Consider the following 19,899-nt stretch of genomic DNA (forward strand, 5'->3'; position numbering starts at 1 on the left):
TCCAGGGAAGATGAGAGCACCACCTCTCTGAGAAGCCTATTCCAGGCTCTGGCCACCCTTACAATGAAGCAGTTCTTCCTAATATCTAACCTAAACCTACCTTCCCTCATCTTGTGGCCTGGTGACTCCAAGGGGGGCCCTGGTGAACAGACTTTCCCCAAGTCCCTGCTTCTGGCCCCTGATAAGGTTGTAGGCAGCCACAAGATCCCCCCTCAGTCCCCTCTTGTGGAGACTGAAGAGATTCAGGTCCCTCAGCCTCTCATAGGGCTGGCCACGGAGGCCCCCAACCAACAAGTGGCCTTCCTCTGGACCCTCTCCAGGTTATCCACGTCCCTCTTGAAGTGTGGCACCCAGAACTGGACATAGTACTCCAGCTGTGGCCTGACCAGCACCGCGTAGAGGGGGAGCAAGACCTCTTTGAACCTGTTAGTGATGCCCCTGTTGATGCAGGACAGGGTGCGGTTGGCTCTGCCTATTGTTTCGTCACATTGGAGACTTATATTCATCCTGGAGTCAATCCTGACTCCATGATCCCTCTCTGCCTGTGTGCTGCTGAGGGGGTCAGCCCCTAACTTATAACCATAACACTGGTTTCCTCTCCCCAGGTGCAGCACCCTGCACTTGGCCTTGCTGAACCGCATCTTGTTCAGATCTGCCCACCTCTCTAACCTATCCAGGCCTGCCTGGATGTGGTCCCTGCCTGCCGGTGTATTCACTTTACCCCACAGCTTGGTGTCATCAGCGAACTTGAACAGGGCTCTCCACACCCTTGTCCAGGTTGCTAATGAAGATGTTGAACAGCACTGGCCCAAGGACCGAGCCCTGGGGGAGCCAAATTTGAAGTTCTCAAAATCTATAGATATTTGGGTGTCCTATTCACAGCTTCTCCACTATGACAGGCAGCATCTCTCAGAGCTGGGTCTGATGTTAGCCTGCCCACCTGTCACTACAGGGCAGAGCAGTGGGTGGGACAGCTGCAGATGGACCCATGTCCTGGTGCTAGGATGGAGCTGCTGCCTGGAGGGAGCTAGTAGAGGCAGGCAGGGGCTGTGGGTATGGAGTGACGTGCACTGGTGAAGCTGTGGGCTAAGAGTGGGGGGCAGCAGTCCCCACTACCAGACTGCTGCGTTGGGTAGAGGGTGCAGGGGCCACTGTAGGATAGGGCTACTTCAGCAGTCCAGCTAGCACAAGGGGCCCAGATACCCAGATACCAATTGCCTGGGCTTCAGAAGCCCCAGGCATTTGTACACATGCTTGTGCTGAAGGGCCAGATGCAGCACCCAGCACTGTGATGCATGCATTTGTATAAATGGTGAAATGAATGTCAGCACTGAGAAAATGAACTAAATCAAAGGTGTTGTAGTTCAAAAGCACACTGCCACCATTTTCACAGTACTGGTGCACGTTTTGCCATTTATACAAACGCATGCAATGCAGAGCTGGACACATCAGCTTGTGTGCGGAGCAGACTTGCTTAACCGAGTTTGCTCCACACATGAGCTGATGTCTTGAGTCTGCTACAGTGCACTAGATCTCTGGCACATTGTTGCAGACAAATGTATGTATATAAATGCCCCCCTGAGCTGCTTGCCAGGACAGCTTTTTATACTGCTGGCCCCAGCCTCTAGCTCCCCCTGGCTGAAGATCCAGGAGAAGCTGGGCAGGGTCATTTTATCCCAAGTGGCACAATTTGCCCCAAACCAGAGTGCATGTTTAGGCACGTGTGCTGAGGCACAAATCCCTGGCACAAATTTGCTACTTGAGCTGCTGCAAGTTCATGTGCCTGCAGGTGTGTATGCACCCAAATAATCTAGACTCATTCTAAATTTTGCCAGAATTACTCTCCCATAGGTATGCACACTGTGCTACTGAAAGCCTTTCTATGGGGATACTGAAAATAACAAGAGCTAAACAAAGATATCTAAAAACTCCCAACTGCCCTTTGGGGCAGTTCAGCCTGGGTTTCAGAAAGGTGTACAAATCTTGCCTGTACACCATTGCTCATTAGTTAGATGCTGTTGGCTCCCTGCCAGCAGTCAGAATCTCTTCGTACCAGGCCACTTGTTGCCTAGCTTTATCCCCCTTGGCCAGCTGCCAGGTAGCTCCCAGGAAGCTCCTGGTTTTCTCCCAAGTAAAATAGTTCCCTGTGACTTCAGGACAGTGCTTTTTTCCTGAACTTTGAGGACTATGGAGTAGTTCTATAAACTGAAGACTGAACATATTATCTTCCACTGCATTACCTCTGTTCAAAGAAGAGGAGGGAAGGTGTCTAACACATGCCAGAGCATATGTTACAGATATTTATTATAAAACAAATAACTTTTGCAAGCATATATTTTCTTTGGTTTCATTATAATTTATTATGTTTTTTTCCCCCTCTTCTCCTTCCTCACCCTTAATTTATTCCCTGTCAGTTCAGGCTTTGTCTATAATGAAGTAAGATTTTAAGCAGGTGCTAGTTTCTTGTCACAGATTAAATATTCCTTATGGGCATTGCTTGTTTTATCAATTGCTTAAACTGTACTCCATATTGGGTTAAATTTACACATTCTGTATGAAAAGCATACTTCCTCAAAACTATGGGGTTCAACATCTGAGTAATGTTAGCATATTGCTATTGATAAGACATACACTTAATAAGAATTAGTATTTTTAGCTCTAGTATTATGGCCCAAGAAGAAAGATTGTAGGCTACTGATTGGGTTAAAAAGACTTGTGAAAAAAATTGCTTAAAATGTTTAAGCAAAACCTAGGCTTACAGAAATGCAAACACACTGCAACTTCATAAACAGTTTTTAGAATGAGAAAATCTCTTCTATCCTATGCTATCGAACTTATGGTGTTATTATAAAGCACAAACACATTAGATTATTTATAATGCTTGTTGAATTATAGTTGAAGACTAGTATGCACTAATAATATGTATTTCCCCTAGTCCTGATATAAATAGGTACATTTTGAGATAATCTTGGGGAAAACATGTTTGTTGATTGGTGTTACTAGGCAACATTACATACAATACAAGCTCCTTTTTGGATTTCTATCAGGGGATGGAAACTGCCACATAAATTACCAGTCACTGTATTTGGTGGGCTTACAACTGGAGCAATCTGTTCCTTTGCCAGTTGAAATACCTTCATATAGCATACAAGATGGAAAAAAGCATAAATGTTAGTGTAAATATAGGAAGGAATGGATAGAGGGACAGAGTTTGGCTCTGTGCTCACTGCAGTCAATGGATGCTTTTGACAGAACTAGGCCCACAGTTAGCAGGGAAGTATTGACATTTAACATAAATGTTAAATGATATTTTGGGGGTAAATTTCCTCTACTTTGAAGTGAGTTTGTGTGGGTCTTGTGGGAGCGCAGAATAAATTTGAAATTGTGAAACTGGCCTTGAATGTAAGTGTAAATGAGAGTATAAAGACCTTAAGTCTCTTTAATATTTTTTTAAAACCGCAGTTTTCCTCTAGGAACAAAGTCAAACTCTTTGTAATTATGGAAGCCATCCCTAAATTTTTTAAATACCCTTGTATCCTCCTAGAAGTCTTTGTAATATTCAAAGCAATCTGTAATCTTTCTATTCTCCTATATTTTGTGCGATTAGGTATTTTTCATATTTAAGGAAAGTAATATAAATTCATTTAAATAGAAATAAAGCTAATTCTTCTTGTCCAGGAATTAGTGTGAACTATGTGATGTGCAGTCCACTTAATTATGCTCACGCTAAATGAAGAGGTTCAGGATTTTGTGGTTTTATTTCACTCACACATTACAACAAAATATACACTGGAATTTTAAAACCATTGAAGTACAGTATCATAAAAGGTAACATTCATTTTGTGTGTAAAACTATATTCGTCTTCCTTTTACATATTTTTCTTCATAACGGAATCACAATCAAAGAGAACAGTAACAGATGCAGTAGGAGGGCTTACATTTCTGCAATGGAAAGGAGAGCTAATATTGCATACTTGAGTTTGCCTGGTTAATACAGTTACCACTAACCTCTGCTACAGTTAGAAATCAAAATCACAATTGGTTTACATTTGCAAACATTTCTTAAAATGAAAGTTTCCCCCTCACCAAAATAAAAAAAAAATGGTATATATTTGTTTTTCTTTAAATAGTGACCTCATTGTCTTCAAGGCTGTGATGGTCTTGAATATCTTCAACACTCTCAGCAGTTTGGTTGCTGTCAGCATCAGTTTCAGGGAGACTAGCTGAAATTTGGGTGTGATGCTGTTCTCTGCTTTCATTGCTCATGTGGCTGTCTTCTGGGACATCAGGATTGCTGTCATCTCTGTCTACCTCAATGCTCTCAAGTCTCTGATGACTATCATCACGTGACCTGCTGGTGACCTCATTGCTATCCTTCATGTGGCTTTTGTCATCCCACTCCACACTGATGTCATATTTTCCTGGAACAAGGTGTGCAGCAGGGAGCGGTTTGGAGTAGTCTACCTGCTGGCTTTCTGTGTCTGGTGTACTGTCATCCTCTTCAGTGGCATCATGTACAATGAACTGTATAGTATAGGAGAGAAAGCACAAATAGTTGATATTCTAGGTTCTGAGGAGCCGGTGAATCACTGCATATTGCAATACATCACTGAAATATGTCATGCCTTTTGTGTTTAGGCAGTTCTCAAAGATCTCTATGCTGTCTATATCGTACAACCTACTGCATATTTACAGAGTTACACAAACATTGTATAATATGATTTTACACTGTCCTTGGTTCTCATATGTGAGTATACCATGATGCTGCTGCTCCCTTGCAATAGCTTAGCTGCTTGCTGTCTGTATGCAATAGATGCTACCTTTAATTAAAGTTAGGCACCTATATTAAGTAGGAATACACCCTTTTAGTCTTGCATATCATTTCATAGCAGATGGCTTCAAAAGCAAAAATTCTTATCTTGAACATCTTCTCTCTTTCCTGGAAACTTGATTACCATTACCCAGGGATATTTACCTTTCCTGTAGCTTGGTAGTGCCTGCTAGACTTCACCAACTTTGCTTTGGCTCTCATTCTATAGCCCACACTGTCTCCTCTGCCTGAATTGTCTCCCCGTGTGGGGGGGAAAGGAGGGAAAGTCTCAGTGACTGGGAAATCAGTGGGTAAGTCAGTGACAGCATCCTCGTCTGATTCATCTGTGTCATTGGAATCATCATCCTGATCATCCTCACTTTCAGTACTTCTACTTGCTACTTGAAATATCTGAAAAGCACAAATTAACAGAGCATCATCCAACTGAATTTAATTTATAAAATGAAATTGGTATTATTATAACAATGTACCTTGCTTGCTCTGTCATTATTTAGTACACTGTTATACATTTTAAAGCTGAGGTAGGCAAATATTATTTTACCATAGCAAGAAAGAATGAGGTAGCAGTTACATACTCCCATATACCTTGAGTGAAAGTAGCAGAGCATGGTAGAAAAGGGTGCTCAGTAGGTAGTATATAACAGTGTCGGTGTGTAGGGGGCATAGCATCAATTCTGTGACATTCTCTCCTATGTTTTCAGAGGTCATGTTGTCTATGACTTTGGGAAGGTTGCCTATAGAAGAGCAGGGAGAGGCCTAGCAGTAGTACTCCCTTGGTTTCTGTGTGTATTCCTAAGCAACAATCTATCCATCTTCCACAGATGCCGACACTCCTTTAAGAGATGTCAGCAACACGTATGCTCTTTCCAGATAGAATAACCTTGAGGAAGCTCTATAAGTAAATGCTTATAGTGCTTTCCATTTACTTTGTGGGGACAAAGTGTAGTTGACAGCCTATGTCCAAAAGGTTTTCCTTCAGATCTATGTATGTTTTGTCAGATTCATTTATTATCTGAGTGTTTTTTCCTTAAAGGGTCCCACCTATCCCTTCAGTGGGAGCTCATAAGAGAACAGAATGGTATTTAGAGCTTTTTTTTGCAAGTTTCAGAAAACTGATTGTTCTACATTTGATTGACCTTGTCTGAAGTTTTATTTTACTTAGGAACTGATTTTTTCAGAGGAGTGCCAGAAGAATGTTATTAGAGGAAATGGACATTATTATATGATAGATGCTGTACTGCATCTGGTAGGTGTTGGGCTGCAGATGAAAACTCACCTGCCGTTTAGGGACCTCAACACTTTCTTCTGAAGAAAAAGAAGTCTGCAAAACAAAAAAGAAAACTAAGTATTAATGACAAAAGGCTGGCAACAAAGTTTTTCTTTAAAAAAAATTGTTAGAATTTTGATTTTGAGAAATGCTGATCAGTTAGTCAATAACAAAAGATAAAGCCAATAAAAAGTGGAGGGGGGGCATTTTTGTAGGATATTAGAAAGATGTCTCTAATCTCTATCTTCCAGTTCCAAGTAGTCGCACAATCACAGTTAAAGGGTCCAAATTTAGTCCTAAAGCCAATGAGTGTGACTCCATCCCCTGTCAGGGGTGGTTTAGGAATAGCGTTCTTGCATTTATGCAGGGGTTTGAACCAGATGACCCTTGAGGTCCCTTCCAACCCTATTTTCTCTGACTTTATGACCTGAAGAAGGGCCCTTATACCCAAAAGTTTGTCTAATACTGCCTTCCAACTCTACAGTTAATCCAATAAAAAAGACCTTGTTTGGTCAGGTCAATTACAGCTGTATTTTGCTCAAGTAAAGACATGGTAGAGCCATAAGAGGTGATCTTATAGCTATTAATGGAGGGGTTTTTTCCTTTTTTATTGGCTATTATCTTTGAGTTTATGTTAATAAATTAATTCAGTATACATCAGTGTACTATTCTGGGAAATAAGAGAGATGTCACTTTTGCATTATTTACCATTGTAGCTAAGACTAAGGGCCTAACATGCCATCTTATAGTTTCTCAATAGATGCAAAAACTCTACACTCACGGGGAACCTATATTTCTCTTCTAACTACTTTGGCAATCTCTATACAACGCAGTTGTACAAACCTGTTGAGGTAGCACATGAACTTCTTGTGCCCGTGGTGGACTCACACGTGACTCTATTTGCACATGGTGGTGATGCCTGTGATGGCTTCTGGAATCCTTGAAGACAATAAGAATCAAGGTCATAATCAAAACTACAGCTGCATGTGAAACTATTAAAATCACAGGCATCCACTTTCAGGCAGCTGTGGCATCTGAAACACGTACCTTCTTTATAGTGTAACTGTTGGAATTGCAATGAAAAGCAAGAGTAGTAAAAATAAATTAGGAATACTGACATCTGAATGCCTTAATATCAGAGATGTGCCTACTTCCAGGAAAAATATGGGTAGTCTTGAACCTTGGGAAGGTCAGATCAGAACTTTGCAGCTGGCTCCTGTGTCAGTTCCAGGCTGACCACCCCCTACCACACCTGCAAACGTTCTTTAGTTTGGGAAACGCTTGGATTCTACATCTAAACCTTACGGCTTTCACCAGTCCCTGCATAATCCATGCAAATATGCAAAAGGCTAGGCTTGATTCTCCTTTCATCAGCATGGACAGGAATCAGGAGTAACTCCACTGATAGGAATGCAGTGGTGTAACCCTGGTAGAAATGAAAGGAGAATCAGGACCACCACCTGTTCATTCTTTCTACCCCTGTTACCTCTAGTGCTTCAGTCAGACTGTGTTCTGTTTTTGTAGTCATGTGTAGCTATTTAGTCAGTGTGGCATGTGGGCCATGATGGTTAAGCATTCACTGGCATCCAGGCCATTTGTACCATTTATTTTCTGAAGAAAAATATTTTAAACAAGTTGCTTTTTTTTTATCTCAGAGTGAGGCAGAAAGCTCTTGAACGATTTTAGTGCACTCCAAGGAAGAAGTTGTGCTGACAGCAATGCCCCAACAGGCTCAGTATATGTATGTAGGGCATGTATACCTGTTGGGGGTCTCACTACACATCTTCCCAGGATCATGGAAGGAAAATAATTATTTTTCTACTTCCTTACTGCCTCTCTGCTCCCTGTGGGTTGACTAGTGCCTTCAGCAGTAGGAGGGGCATGTCACTTAACAGGGATTATAATTGCTTCTTCCACCTTTCCCCTCTTTGAATACCTCTTTCTATAGTTGGTCTTGGGGACAGATTCTCTCTTTCCCAAACAAACGTAGTACCATCACAATGACTGGGGCTGCCCTGGGTGTCAGAGTAAAGTTGGGTACATGCTCGTTAAATCAAGGGGATATGTTTTAGAGCCTGTTACCAATTACATAAAGGAATGGACTTCTCCCAAAACAGCCAATTGACCTTTCCCCATACACTACCCTATGTTGTGCAAAGTACCTTCTGTGGAATGCCAAATGCCATTAGAGTTGAGGGTAAATGAGAACCTGCCATTTAACCTACATGAGATGACAACATTATTTTTTTAAGAAAAGATCTAAATAAAAGAAAAAAGTTTAACTGTAAAAGGAACTTACATCTCTTTCTTCAGAGCTCCTTGAATCAGGCTGGTGCTTAGATTTATTCACCTTCAGGGAAGAAAGAAAAAAAAGGGTTCTCAGAACTGCTTGCTGCTAATGTACAAAGGAAACATACAACTCATGCAGCTTTTATCATTTACTTACTGGTAATGCAAAGGCAATGCCGATGAGGCACAAACAAAGCACTGCAATCTTCATTGTGATATTTACCTGGGGAAAAAAGGACATTATTGTAAGTCAACAATGCAAAAGTAAGGAACATGCAACAGATTCTCTTTCTTTTCATGCTTCACTGTGTTGCATTGGAGAATCTAATATTACAGACCCTTCATGCCCACCACACACATTTTCTATGCTATCACCAACACCCTACTGTGAACCACAGAAGAGGAATGGCATCTTCATAATTTCCACCCTCCCCTCCAAAACTAAAGGATTTCACAGTATAGACTTCTAATGTATTACTGATGTCCAACTCAAAATTTAAACCTGAACTCTGCAAATCACTGGGGAACATCAATTCCCACTGAGAACTGGAAGATGTTCAGTACATTTCCAAGTCTGTAATCCAAGGACTTAGTTTATGAAGATAAGCTTTATGAATAATAGCTAAATGTTGTTTGCTAAAGGGTCAGATTCAGTTTCACATTTAATCAGCAATAAGTGAGGAAAAGAAAAAACCATTTTGTCTTTTTTCAGTTACTGTAAAATAAAATATTCAGAATTGTAATTAAAGCAGCAATAAATAAATGTAAGCACAAGTTTCTATAAAAGGATACTGCTTTTCTGATAGATCAAGTTTTTCCAGAAATCTGAAGAAAATAGGCTAGATTTTGCAGCAGGAAATGAAAGGAAATATCAGGTTCACATTGCAATTTTGGTTGTTTAGAAGTGAATAATTCCTGATAGACTACAGGACATTGTTGAGTTAGTAGACAGAGATGGAGAAGATCTTCCACATGACTGAGTCCTTTTACAACAGTTAGCAAAAATGTAGCAAATGAGCTCCAAAGAAGTGGTAGAGAACATTGCACAACAATGTATTTGGTTAGATTTTGGAGGACAAATTTAAAGTGTCTTTGCCAAGTCTAGCAGTTAAGGAGATTTAATATAGACACATAAAAAAATGCATGTCATACAACCAATTATAAGACATTATAGACATTATAGTAGTGTTACAATATAAAATATCCTATGCAGAGCCAGGAAGTCTGCCAAGAGAGTGCATTGTAACATGACAGTTGTGACATTTAGGAATTCTGGTTTCCAAGTGGCAGCTTCCAGTTTTTTAGCATTGGACCTAGTGACAGCAATCTAAATACTTCCTCTACAAACTGAACATTGTAATTTAATATCATGTGCTGCATCCTCTCTCACACCAGTTTTACTGCTCTGAAGGCTCACCCCTGAACAGAAGAACTAGAATGCTTTAAACTTAACAAAAAACTGGGATGTTTAAGCTTTACTGCCTGACATGATACATGATACAGCAGAAGACATCAAAAAAACAAAATGTGCATTTACCTTTCCTGGTATCTAGATCAGAAGAGTCGAAGCTGACAGGGGAGCTGTTAGCTTTGAAGCAGCTCAAGCCAATCTGCTCTGAAAATATTCAGGCTTCCTTTGCTCTCCTCTTCCACTGATTTAACATCTGCAGCCCTTTGGAATTTAAATGCTGTCCCAGCCCTCAGTCAGCCAATCTCCATGAGGCGGAAAGGATGAGGTCATGAGGTTTCTTGCCACTGCCCTGCCCTCATTCTCCTACACTTCCTCTTTGGTTTTGTGGCTTTCAAAGCAAACAAAAGCTAGTTTATGGTTAAAATATTACTTATGTGCAATATCATTAACTAGCAGGTCTACTGAATGCACAGCATTCAGTATCGGGTAAATGGGCTTTGGGGCATATATTTGTTCTGCTTTTGTTTCTGGCAGTATCAATAGCTTCCCAGAACTCTGTCATTCCTTGTTCCAAGCTTGACAGATAATAACTCTTAGAGAATGTGTCATAGAAGATGGAAACTTATATATAAAAAACAGAAAAGATACTGAAGGCTTTTAAAAGACTGGACCTAATTCTGCTCTTAGGAATATATTCCAGTGGGGCAGCACAGTGGACACTGGGAGCAGTATATGATTGCCTAGTTTTTAATCATAATTGATAGAGACAGACCATGATACCAAGATGCCTGCTTTCAGAATGCTGAGTGTAAAGTTGGCAGGCATGTCACAGGAGTTCCTGATAAAAAACAAGGTTTTGCACATTTTTCCCCCAAATTTCAGCTTTCTCTTCCAGCTAGCTGTGCAGCTTGGCTGGGCCCTTCTCAGTTTCGTTCCCACGTTCCAGGATGTCCCTTGGTTTTGTTCAGTCACTGCAGTAGGGGCTTTTGGGCTCAAAGCTGGCCAGTATAAGGGTGGGCTATACATATGGATGCCATGAATGAGTCTTTTAAACCCCTGTAAGTGACTGTATTTTTGAAATCATATTGCTGCAATTTATTACTAAAGTTTTCAATTCTGCACACTCAGGAACTTTTATTAACCTCTTGAGTTGAAGCCTGAGAAAAATAACTCAGATTTCACATAGAGAATGGAAATAGAGGGATTCATGTTGCTATGTCTGAGATTTTTAAACCTAGGAGCCTCACAGAGACATTCAATGGCCTTACTTTCAACTGTGCTAAGCAGCTGGTACTTCCCAATGATTCAGTAGCTGTAACTTAGTACTGATGAAAATCAGACTAGTTATCTAGGCACTTGCATGTGAATTTATGAGTCCCATTTTGACAGCTTTGACCTGAAAATGAATTATTAGTGTAGTTGTATACCTAAATAGTAAGAATGATATTACTTTGTCCTTATGGCCTAACCTAAGGGCCAAGGGGGATCCATAGAAAGATGCCTGTTGACTTCAGATCAGGCCTTTAAATAGCGCAGCATCTATAATCCAATAATATCTCATTCTAAACTATTTACAGTGAATTCTCTCATTGCCATGGAAGGTAAGCAGGCATTACATCCATTTAATAGAAGAAGAAACAGAGGTCATGTCTACACTGCAAACTTATTACCACCAGCAGCACCCTCAGATACACTGTCCCCTTGAGATTGCCTCCTGAACCAGAAGCAGTGTAGCTTTGTCAATGCTGAGTTGTAATTAGTACTGCTGCAGAACAGCACCAGGTAAACTGGCCATCTGCTAATTAGCCCTCCCACAGTGCTGCACAGACACATAAGCACTTTGCTAGGTTTAGGAGGCAGTCTGTGTAGAGAAGTACAGCTTGTTTGAGGGCACTGCTCTTGGCTTGGTATGTCTGGATTGTACACGGAATGAGGCACAAAGAGGTCCTGAGCCTTTTAGGTAAGGTGGGAGATAACTCTAAATACATAAATACATACATACACAAATTAAGTGACTTGAACTCAGTGCAGCACAAGTCAATATTTAGTAGGGTATAGAACCCCAGAATCCTAAATCTTTCCTTGTTTCAACCACAAATATACCACTTTCCAGACTGAGCTCCACCAAACCCACACTTTCTAACTCATACATTAATGAAAATCTGATGTAATGAACAGTACTGCAGAGAGCAAATAAATGGTGATGCTTTTATTTTCCAAAGCTTATGTCCCCATGAGCTGGGTGATAACCACACGGGTTCTCTGAGCATACAATGACATGAAAATTGCTTTAATATCTGCCAGGTAACCAAGTGGAAAAATTGGCTTTTACTCTTGATGCAAGAACTGCTATGGTGGCAAAAAGAATGGATTTATTTCACAAGCTCATCAGTATAAAATGGTTGTGCCAGTTGCGATATCCAGGTACTTTTGAACTATAATCAGACTGTGACTTACTCAGTAACAACAAGCTTGCTTGAATGAAAGCTTTGGGCACTTCGGATTAAGATTTCTTGGGTATTTGTTAGAACACCATTTCCCAAAGGAAATGTAACCCCAAATACAATGTACATAGGAGCTAGTTATAGTTCCGGACTGGCACCAGGTGGCAGCATTTCTGAGCACTGGCCTAACAGCTAAAAAGGCAGCTGTTGTTTATGCTGATTTCCTAAAAGCCAAAAATCAACAGTGTTGTTTTGCTGTAATCCAGGGACAGGATGTAAAGTGCCTGTTACTAAATGGCTGCATTTTTATGCAAGATCAGCTTGTGTAAAATTCTATTAAATTTAGCACTTGTCTCGTGGCTGTTCTTTGTGGTTACCCATCATAATGGATAGGAACAAATGTTTCATTTGTCACTGGACAAGTTATGCCTGTGTTTGTCCTGGAACAGAAATATCCCAGGATTGGCATGCACACGCATCACCATCCTAATCAGGGTTTAGCGAGTGGCTAATCGCACTGCTGCTCTTCTGCCATTGATTCAATGATGCTATCCTGGGATAACTGTTCAGATGTACTTTGTACTGTCCAGGGTTAAACTGCTAGTACTTCTTATCCTGTGATCATTTTTTTGATTTATCCCAGGACAATGGGCATGGATCTCTGAACTTCAGCACATTGTCCTGGGATAAAAAGATTTATTCTGGGACAAATGTGACATCTATTTGTAGCCAATGAAAAAACAGCAACTCTCAATGCTCTTACTTTCCATAGGTGGTTCTGGTTGCGGGCAGTTCAGGGTGGGCAGTAGCACAGTTGCACCCTCTTGTGCATCTGTGCAATGAACACTCACCCTCCAGCTGGTGGGGACACTGGAGGAGGGGCTAGGCATGGACCAGGCTCAGGAAGGGAGGACCAGCCTACTGCTACTGATCCCAGTCAAGCCTAGCACCCCAGGCAGTCACTCCCTACAGCTGCACAGGACTTGCCCACTGCCACCACTATTTCTAGTAGAACTGAACATGGGGTAAGCCCCAGAGATGGTGTTGCCCTGCTCCAACTGAGAGTGGTTGTGGAAGGTTCCAGGTTTGTCTGGAGACATGGTATTATTGGGCAGTACCTTTTTTCTATGCTTCCTTCCTGCCTGCCCCCTCCCACTTCACCCCCAGTGTACCCCTGCTCCTCCCTCCCCTCTGGCCATGGTCAAGTTGTGGGGCAGGTTGCCTTTGGAACACCCCCTTTTAAAAAATTTGGATCTGCATTTGGTTTTGGTCAGCTGAGAACTCCTATTCTGTAGGTAGAGGTTGGTACCTGTTTCAAAGAGAAGCAAACTGGTTGATAGAGTGGAATAGTTGGCTCACTTTGACATGTTCATTTACTTTTGAAAAATGTGTAGATTAAGAGAGCATGGTTGGCATGCATCAGTTTTCCATTAGACTGCTGTTTTGCAGAGCAGAAAACAACTTTTGAGTGCTTCTCCATACAGCCTTCTATATTTTTCTAAAGTCATAAGCCAAGTCTGGAGCTGACAATTTTTTTTTGGCCTGTGTAGGCATTTCATTATCACCACACTCTTTCTGTATTACATACATTTGTCTTCTCTGACCCTTTATTGTGGAGGTTAATGACTACTTCGAGAACAGTGATTTGCCTTGGCTTCAACTTTTGTAAGTACCATTATACTGGGTATGGGGCTCAAACAAAAGTTGGGACCCAAACCCCCACTTTGGATATACTTGAGCGCATCCATACATTAAATGCAATGCTTTTCTTTGAGTGGTTTACAATTTAGCAAAACCAAATGATCGCTCACGGAGCCTATAACAATTAGTTGTTTAATGGCAGTGATCTTGTAAAGCTGAATCAGAACTTAATGTATTTGAGGTCACTTTGAGGCAAGCAGACTTAGTAGTAAATAGTGGTTCATATGAACACTACCCGAAAACCAAAACATTTTTGCACTGCTTCCTGGCATGAGATATTGCTGAAAATAGCATTGAAAAATGGGAGTTTTTAACCATATCTTAAATAACCCTAAATATCCCTGAAATTCCCATCTCACAAAAGCCTCAAAATGGGAGATAAATTTAAAATTAGCTGGTAGTTTGTTGGGTTTTTTTTACCTTTATACAGACAACATTTACCTAAATATACAGCAGTTGCTTCCAGTGTGGGAGAGTACTCTCTCTACTTTATTAAATTACTTCCAATGATGGAGAGAGAAAAATTGGTTCTGATCACTCAGGGAAAAACATTACATTAAGGTTTCTGAAAATACATACCTATCATAGTCACAGTTATCTAATGTAGATACAAGAGTGGTAGACATGCAAACCCAGTATAAAAGGGGCATAACTTTAAGTATCCCTATTAGTTATCTCTGAATTTTACCCTTTCCTTATAGGCAGTAGCAATGTGCTAATAAGTTTCATGTTGCTTTGCCTGGCACTGGGTCAAGTGGGAATTGTGGTCCCAATCTTAATTAAACTAAATCCCCTTTGTACCACACTGGGAGTGTATGGGTATCAAATTACTTTTATTAAAAGAAAATGGCATATTTCATGCTGGGTTATTCACTGTCAAAGAGGACAGTGCTGTAGTGGGCCGGTGGGCAAGTCAAGCATGCTAGCTCTGATAATTTTCAGGCTTATGCATGATAAACACCTTGGGCATATCCAGATAAGCATGAATGTTTGTGCCACTGCTCCTTGTCCGCAGGGAACACCCATGCCACACATGCTTTGGCACATAGCAGGTTACATGGGTGGGGTAGGGGAGGCTGGAGCCATCAACTGTGCTGGCCCCAGCCACCTTACCTGGGGTCCTGGGGGCCTCCCAGAGCTGCAGCCACACAAGAAAACCTGGCTGGCAGCTGGAGCATGGCTCTGGCCAGCCAGGTTCCAGTTGTGGGTAGTGCATGCTGCCACCATGTACTCTGCCTCGCTTTTTTTCGGCCATGGTGCTGCAATGTAGCAGTGTGATGAATGCCTGCATGCGCAGTGTGTGGTGCTGCAGACTGATCTGTGGTGCCACACACTGCATGTCTGTGCTCATCTGGATGCTGCCCCTTTGTCACAAATTTATGGTGCTACTCAATCAATGAACCGGTCTTTGCAGCTACAATTATGTGCAAGGCAAAGGATAAACCAATAACTTTTCCTATACCTTCCCTCACTGTGCTGGAGCTCAAAAGGGCTTGCTGGTATAGATGTGTGAAACAGCACCAATTCTGTTTTGATTTCCATTTTGCCATTTCAACAGGACAGTGTTTTGTTTTGAGTTTCATTTAGTTTTGAAACTGCTGTTCTGTTTCGTTTCATCAAAACTGTTTCACTGTTTTGCCATTTCGCCCATAGGCTATAATGGGGAAGCACAAAACTGCCTATAACTTTGTCATTTCTTGCCTGATTCAGATGAAACTTGCAGGGATGGTAGCCCCTTCTTAGGCACCTGCAGTTGGTCTGTGTGTGCTGTTCCTGGATGGAAGGAATAGTAAAGCAGCAAGAGGCTGGCATGCAATACAGGCAAGAAAGTTAGTCAGTGAAAATGGAAATAGAGGCGTCAGGGGGTGAGGGATGCCCAGGACCTAGTAGTCATGCCCAGGACCTGGGGCCTCCTCCTCCCCATAGCCCCAGTCCATAGCGCCAAGTTTGTCCTGGCACAGAAACTCAGCAGGGACATGTTCTTCTCCTGATGACTGGTGATGCAGTAAGTGCCCCCTCCAGCTCTGAGAATGGGGAATTAAATGGCTTTTAAAAAAATGAAAAAAGTAAATCGGTGCGGATGGAGTGAGGAAGGTGGCATTCACTCCATCTGCACCTGAAGCTTGGGGAACCCCAGCAATGGGAGGTTCACCTTCAAGAACAACAGCTGCTCCCCCAAACCAGGATCCAAGCAGGTGTGCTGGGGTGTCACTACATTCCCAGCAATACTGAACACCCTCTTGCTCGGAACACTGGTCAGTGGACAGGGCAGGTGTTCACAGGCAATCGTGGCTAGAACTGGCCACATCTGGTTGTGGCTTGTACAGTAGGCCAAGGGGTCTCACAGCAGCAGCTCTATATCCTTGGCAAGATAGGCATCCACCAAGGCCTGAGTGCTACCTGCCTGATGGTAGGGTCTGGTGCCTCTGGACCCCACCATGAAAGCCATGCCCTTGGCCCACATTGGCAGCACCTGTGGTGGAGAAGGAGGTGGGCTGGTGGATGGCATGCTAGCATGGGACAATGGAGCCCCCTCTTCCATGTCCCCCTGCCTCCACTGTTCTGTCTCCCTGACTCTCTTCACCAGCACCTCCATTCACTGATTCAGGCTTTGGCTGCTGCATACACTGCCCTTCACCCTTGGGTCACACATGGCAGGCAGCACACAGACTGTACTGGACCACAAGGGATCAAGCTGTTTCCTGCTGTCCTCCTTCAGATGCCTCACCAATGCTTGGATGTTTTGTGATAGCGGCTTGCCCCAACCAGGAACATTGATCCCCTGGAAGCTCTCCATTTGGCTCTGAAGTTCCCTTACTATGAGGGTCACCTGGCTAAGGAGGGCCTCGGTGGTGCTGAGGGTCTCGGTGCCTCAGGGAAGGGCTTGAGAACCACCAAGATCTGGGAGATGGTATCCCACTGTTAAGGGGGCTGCTGATCCTAATTCCCCAGAGCAAAACCATCTCATGGATTACTTTCTGTTGCTCTACAGGCCTCTCAAGCATCAGGTAGGTGGAGTTCCACCACGTCTCCACCTCCTGCATGATTTTGTGCTGCAGGATGCTCATGTCTGCTTATTTGTTCCACAGCATCTTGCCCGCCTTGATGCTCTGGTGGAAGTAGCCTGCCACCTTCCTGTATTTGGAATGAGCTTGCTGGTGGTGCTGGCACCGTCACTGGCAGCCCTGTCCCCTTCAAAGGCATCCCTGACAATGACATTGAACTTGTCTACCACACAGCAGGACCAGCCCACTTGGGAAGCATGAGCGTCCCCAGGGCCGGTCCCCACATGCTGCATGCCATGTCGGGTCTTGCTGCTGTAGGACCAGGCTGGCTGGGCAGCAGAGGGTCCCCAGTGCTGGCAGGACCTGGCTGAGCCCAGCACGTGGTCTCCAAGAGCTGGGAGCTGGCAGCAGCAGGCTCAGAGCACCCCACTCCTGCTGCTGCTGTGAAAAGTAAGTTATGGGCCCTGGGCAGGGGGGCTGGGGCCCTAGGCAGGGGGGCTGTGACTTCCAAAGTTGTTTTAACATTGTAAATATACCAATAAAGCATTGGGATGCTGTTGCAGCCGTCCAGTTGGCACAAGGGGTAATGTCCCCAGGTACCAATTGGCTGGGCCCCAGAAGCTCCTGCTTGCCAGGTCAGCTTTTTGTACAGATGGGGCCAAGAAAGGGTGAATTTTTATACTGCTGGGGACAGCACAGCTGCTGGCCCTGGGCTCTAGCTCCCCCTGGCTGCAGATCTGGGAGGAGCCAAGCAGGGTTATTTTTCCCCAAGTGGCACAATTTGCTCCTCAACAAAGCGCATGTCTGAGCACATGCGCTGAGGCAAAAAGCCCCGGCTCAAATTTGCACCGCTTCTATTTGAGTTGTTGCAAGCACACGTGGTTGCATGTGTGGACACACCCAATAAGCTTAATACATAAATTTAGAGTCTGCTTTTGGTATGTATTAGCATTAGAAATGAACTCAAATGGAAAAAAGTACACTGGTTTTCCCCAGATAGTGAGTTCCAAATTCTCCCCAGAAATGAAGTATTGCCCTGTTAGGTATTTGATGTCATTCAGGTCAAGTGCTTGAGAACCAAATAAAGGGTGAAATCCTACAACATGCAAAGTACTTTTAGTAAGGTGCAGAGACCCCAATTCTCTCTGAAGTCAGCTTCAAATACATCTTTCCGATAAATTATAAAGCCTCAAACCTACTGCAGTGATAACGCTCCAAAATTAACAAAAAGTCAAGAGGGGTTGTGCTCTTAATTTCGATATGTACATTTGACAATTGCCCCATAAAGAAAGTGAATGGAGATTTGATATTATTGAGCACTTTGCTAGGTTTGGCCATAATTTCTTGCAAACTGAAGCTATTTCAAAATGGTTTAGAGAGTTGCTTTTTGGGGTGAACATTGCAAAAATACTGGTCACATAAATTACTATTTTCCCTCTTGCCCCACATGCACTTTTTAAAATTAATTTTCTCATTTTAGTTCTCATGACAGTCTCTTTTTCCACCAAGTACAAAAAAGGGGATAATAGAAACTTTTGAAACTACAAAATTTGATGGAAAGAAAACAGTTTTTTCTTCCTTGTTGTGAAACTGTTGGAAAATCACGGGATGCCTGTTTCACTTACTGCAGAATTTTTTTTTTGCAGAGTACTATGGAAATGAGTGTTTGTGGCCAGAGCATGTCCATTCTCATCTGTACTAATTGCTACCACAGCATGGAACCTCTAGCCATCATAGTTAGACATTCAAAAGGGGGAAGACATTATGGTACAGCTCCCTATTAATGAATTTATCCTTTCATTGATCCATATGTATATTATATGGAAGCCTGATACTGCTCTGTATATATTCTCTATTCCAGACTATATTCTATCAAAATGGAAGTTAAGACTAATATGTGACTTTTATTATAGCAGAGGGTTCATTACGTGTGTCTGCCATACATTAGCTCACTGTGGGCACGTCTACTCATGCAATTCATGCAAAGCAATAAACTCCGGCACATATTGTGTTGGAATTTTATTGTTCCTGGGCAATTTGAATATGCACCTGGGACTGCAGCATGTTGAGCTGGGTTGCAGCAGCCCTGGCAAGCAGGGGGCTCAGGGGGTCAGCCTGCCAGCTCTGACCCAGCTCAATATGTTGCAGAGGTGCTGGCTGGGGCACGAGAATGCTTCAGTGTGCGGCTAGCCAGAAGGTAGCCCCCCTCACTGAAGCACCCTTGTGCCCCAGCCAGCTGCATCAGCATCTACATGTGCAGTGCTGGGGAGTAAAAACTCCACAGCAAGATAGTACTTGTATTTAAAAGTACTATCCTGCTGTGGAGTTTATTAATTTCTTGAGGTCTAACAGGGCTGCATGTTTAGATGCTGGGATGATTATTGCAGAGCTAATTAGTCAACTCTGCAATGAATGTCTTGTGTAGACACTCCCTGCATGTACTATGTTAAGCTGGCACTGTTATCTTACCTGACAAAGTTAGAGCTCAGAGTCTTAGTGTGGGAATGAATTAATCTCTAAAACGGTGCCACAGACCTCATTGTAACAGGGTGAATGGCAATCCTGTACTAGAGGGGGTAGCCCCAGGGAGGGGGCAGAGAGTGAGGTCAGGATAAGGGCAAGAGTAATTAAAACATTGGTCACTGCTGAGGGGATCTGCACACTGAGGAAGAATTAACCGGCAAGTGGCAAGCTGGAGGATAAAAGTGGCAGTGTGTGAAGGGGATGTTGCCTTTGGGGCATTTGGAGACTGGAGATGTGTGGCAGCTGGAAGCCTCACTTCAACAACTGATTGCTTGGGTGAGGAAACCTGTGCCAAGGGATCAGGAGAGGAAAAGGCATGGCAGGAGAGTCCCTGAAAGAGTATTTGCTATTCATCCCCCAGCCAGGCTATACTCACAATATGGATTTTTTCAAATCTTTCCAAGCATTCACCCACCTAATAGCACTTA

The 19,899-nt window shown here is 42.9% G+C and overlaps 1 protein-coding gene across 2 annotated transcripts in view; it reads right to left on the reverse strand.

Moving 5' to 3' along the window:
• Positions 1-3,731: 3,731 nt before the first annotated feature.
• SPP1 (secreted phosphoprotein 1) overlaps positions 3,732-19,899 on the reverse strand; it is a 94,532-nt gene continuing 78,364 nt past the window's right edge. The window contains exons 1-7 of one of the 2 annotated variants that reach the window (XM_019553022.1): positions 9,925-10,044; positions 8,545-8,610; positions 8,398-8,448; positions 6,942-7,037; positions 6,108-6,152; positions 4,976-5,221; positions 3,732-4,524 (exon numbers count right to left, since the gene is read on the reverse strand). In XM_019553022.1, the coding sequence (XP_019408567.1) occupies positions 4,123-4,524; positions 4,976-5,221; positions 6,108-6,152; positions 6,942-7,037; positions 8,398-8,448; positions 8,545-8,598 (894 nt within the window). In that variant the 5' untranslated portion in view covers positions 8,599-8,610; positions 9,925-10,044 and the 3' untranslated portion in view covers positions 3,732-4,122. Of the gene's footprint in view, positions 4,525-4,975; positions 5,222-6,107; positions 6,153-6,941; positions 7,038-8,397; positions 8,449-8,544; positions 8,611-9,924; positions 10,045-19,899 lie in introns of those variants that run through there. The other variant, XM_019553021.1, reaches the window with a different exon arrangement.

Source organism: Crocodylus porosus, unplaced genomic scaffold (genome assembly GCF_001723895.1).
Source record: "Crocodylus porosus isolate Cpor-Errol unplaced genomic scaffold, CroPor_comp1, whole genome shotgun sequence".
NCBI classification, from domain to species: Eukaryota; Metazoa; Chordata; order Crocodylia; family Crocodylidae; genus Crocodylus; species Crocodylus porosus.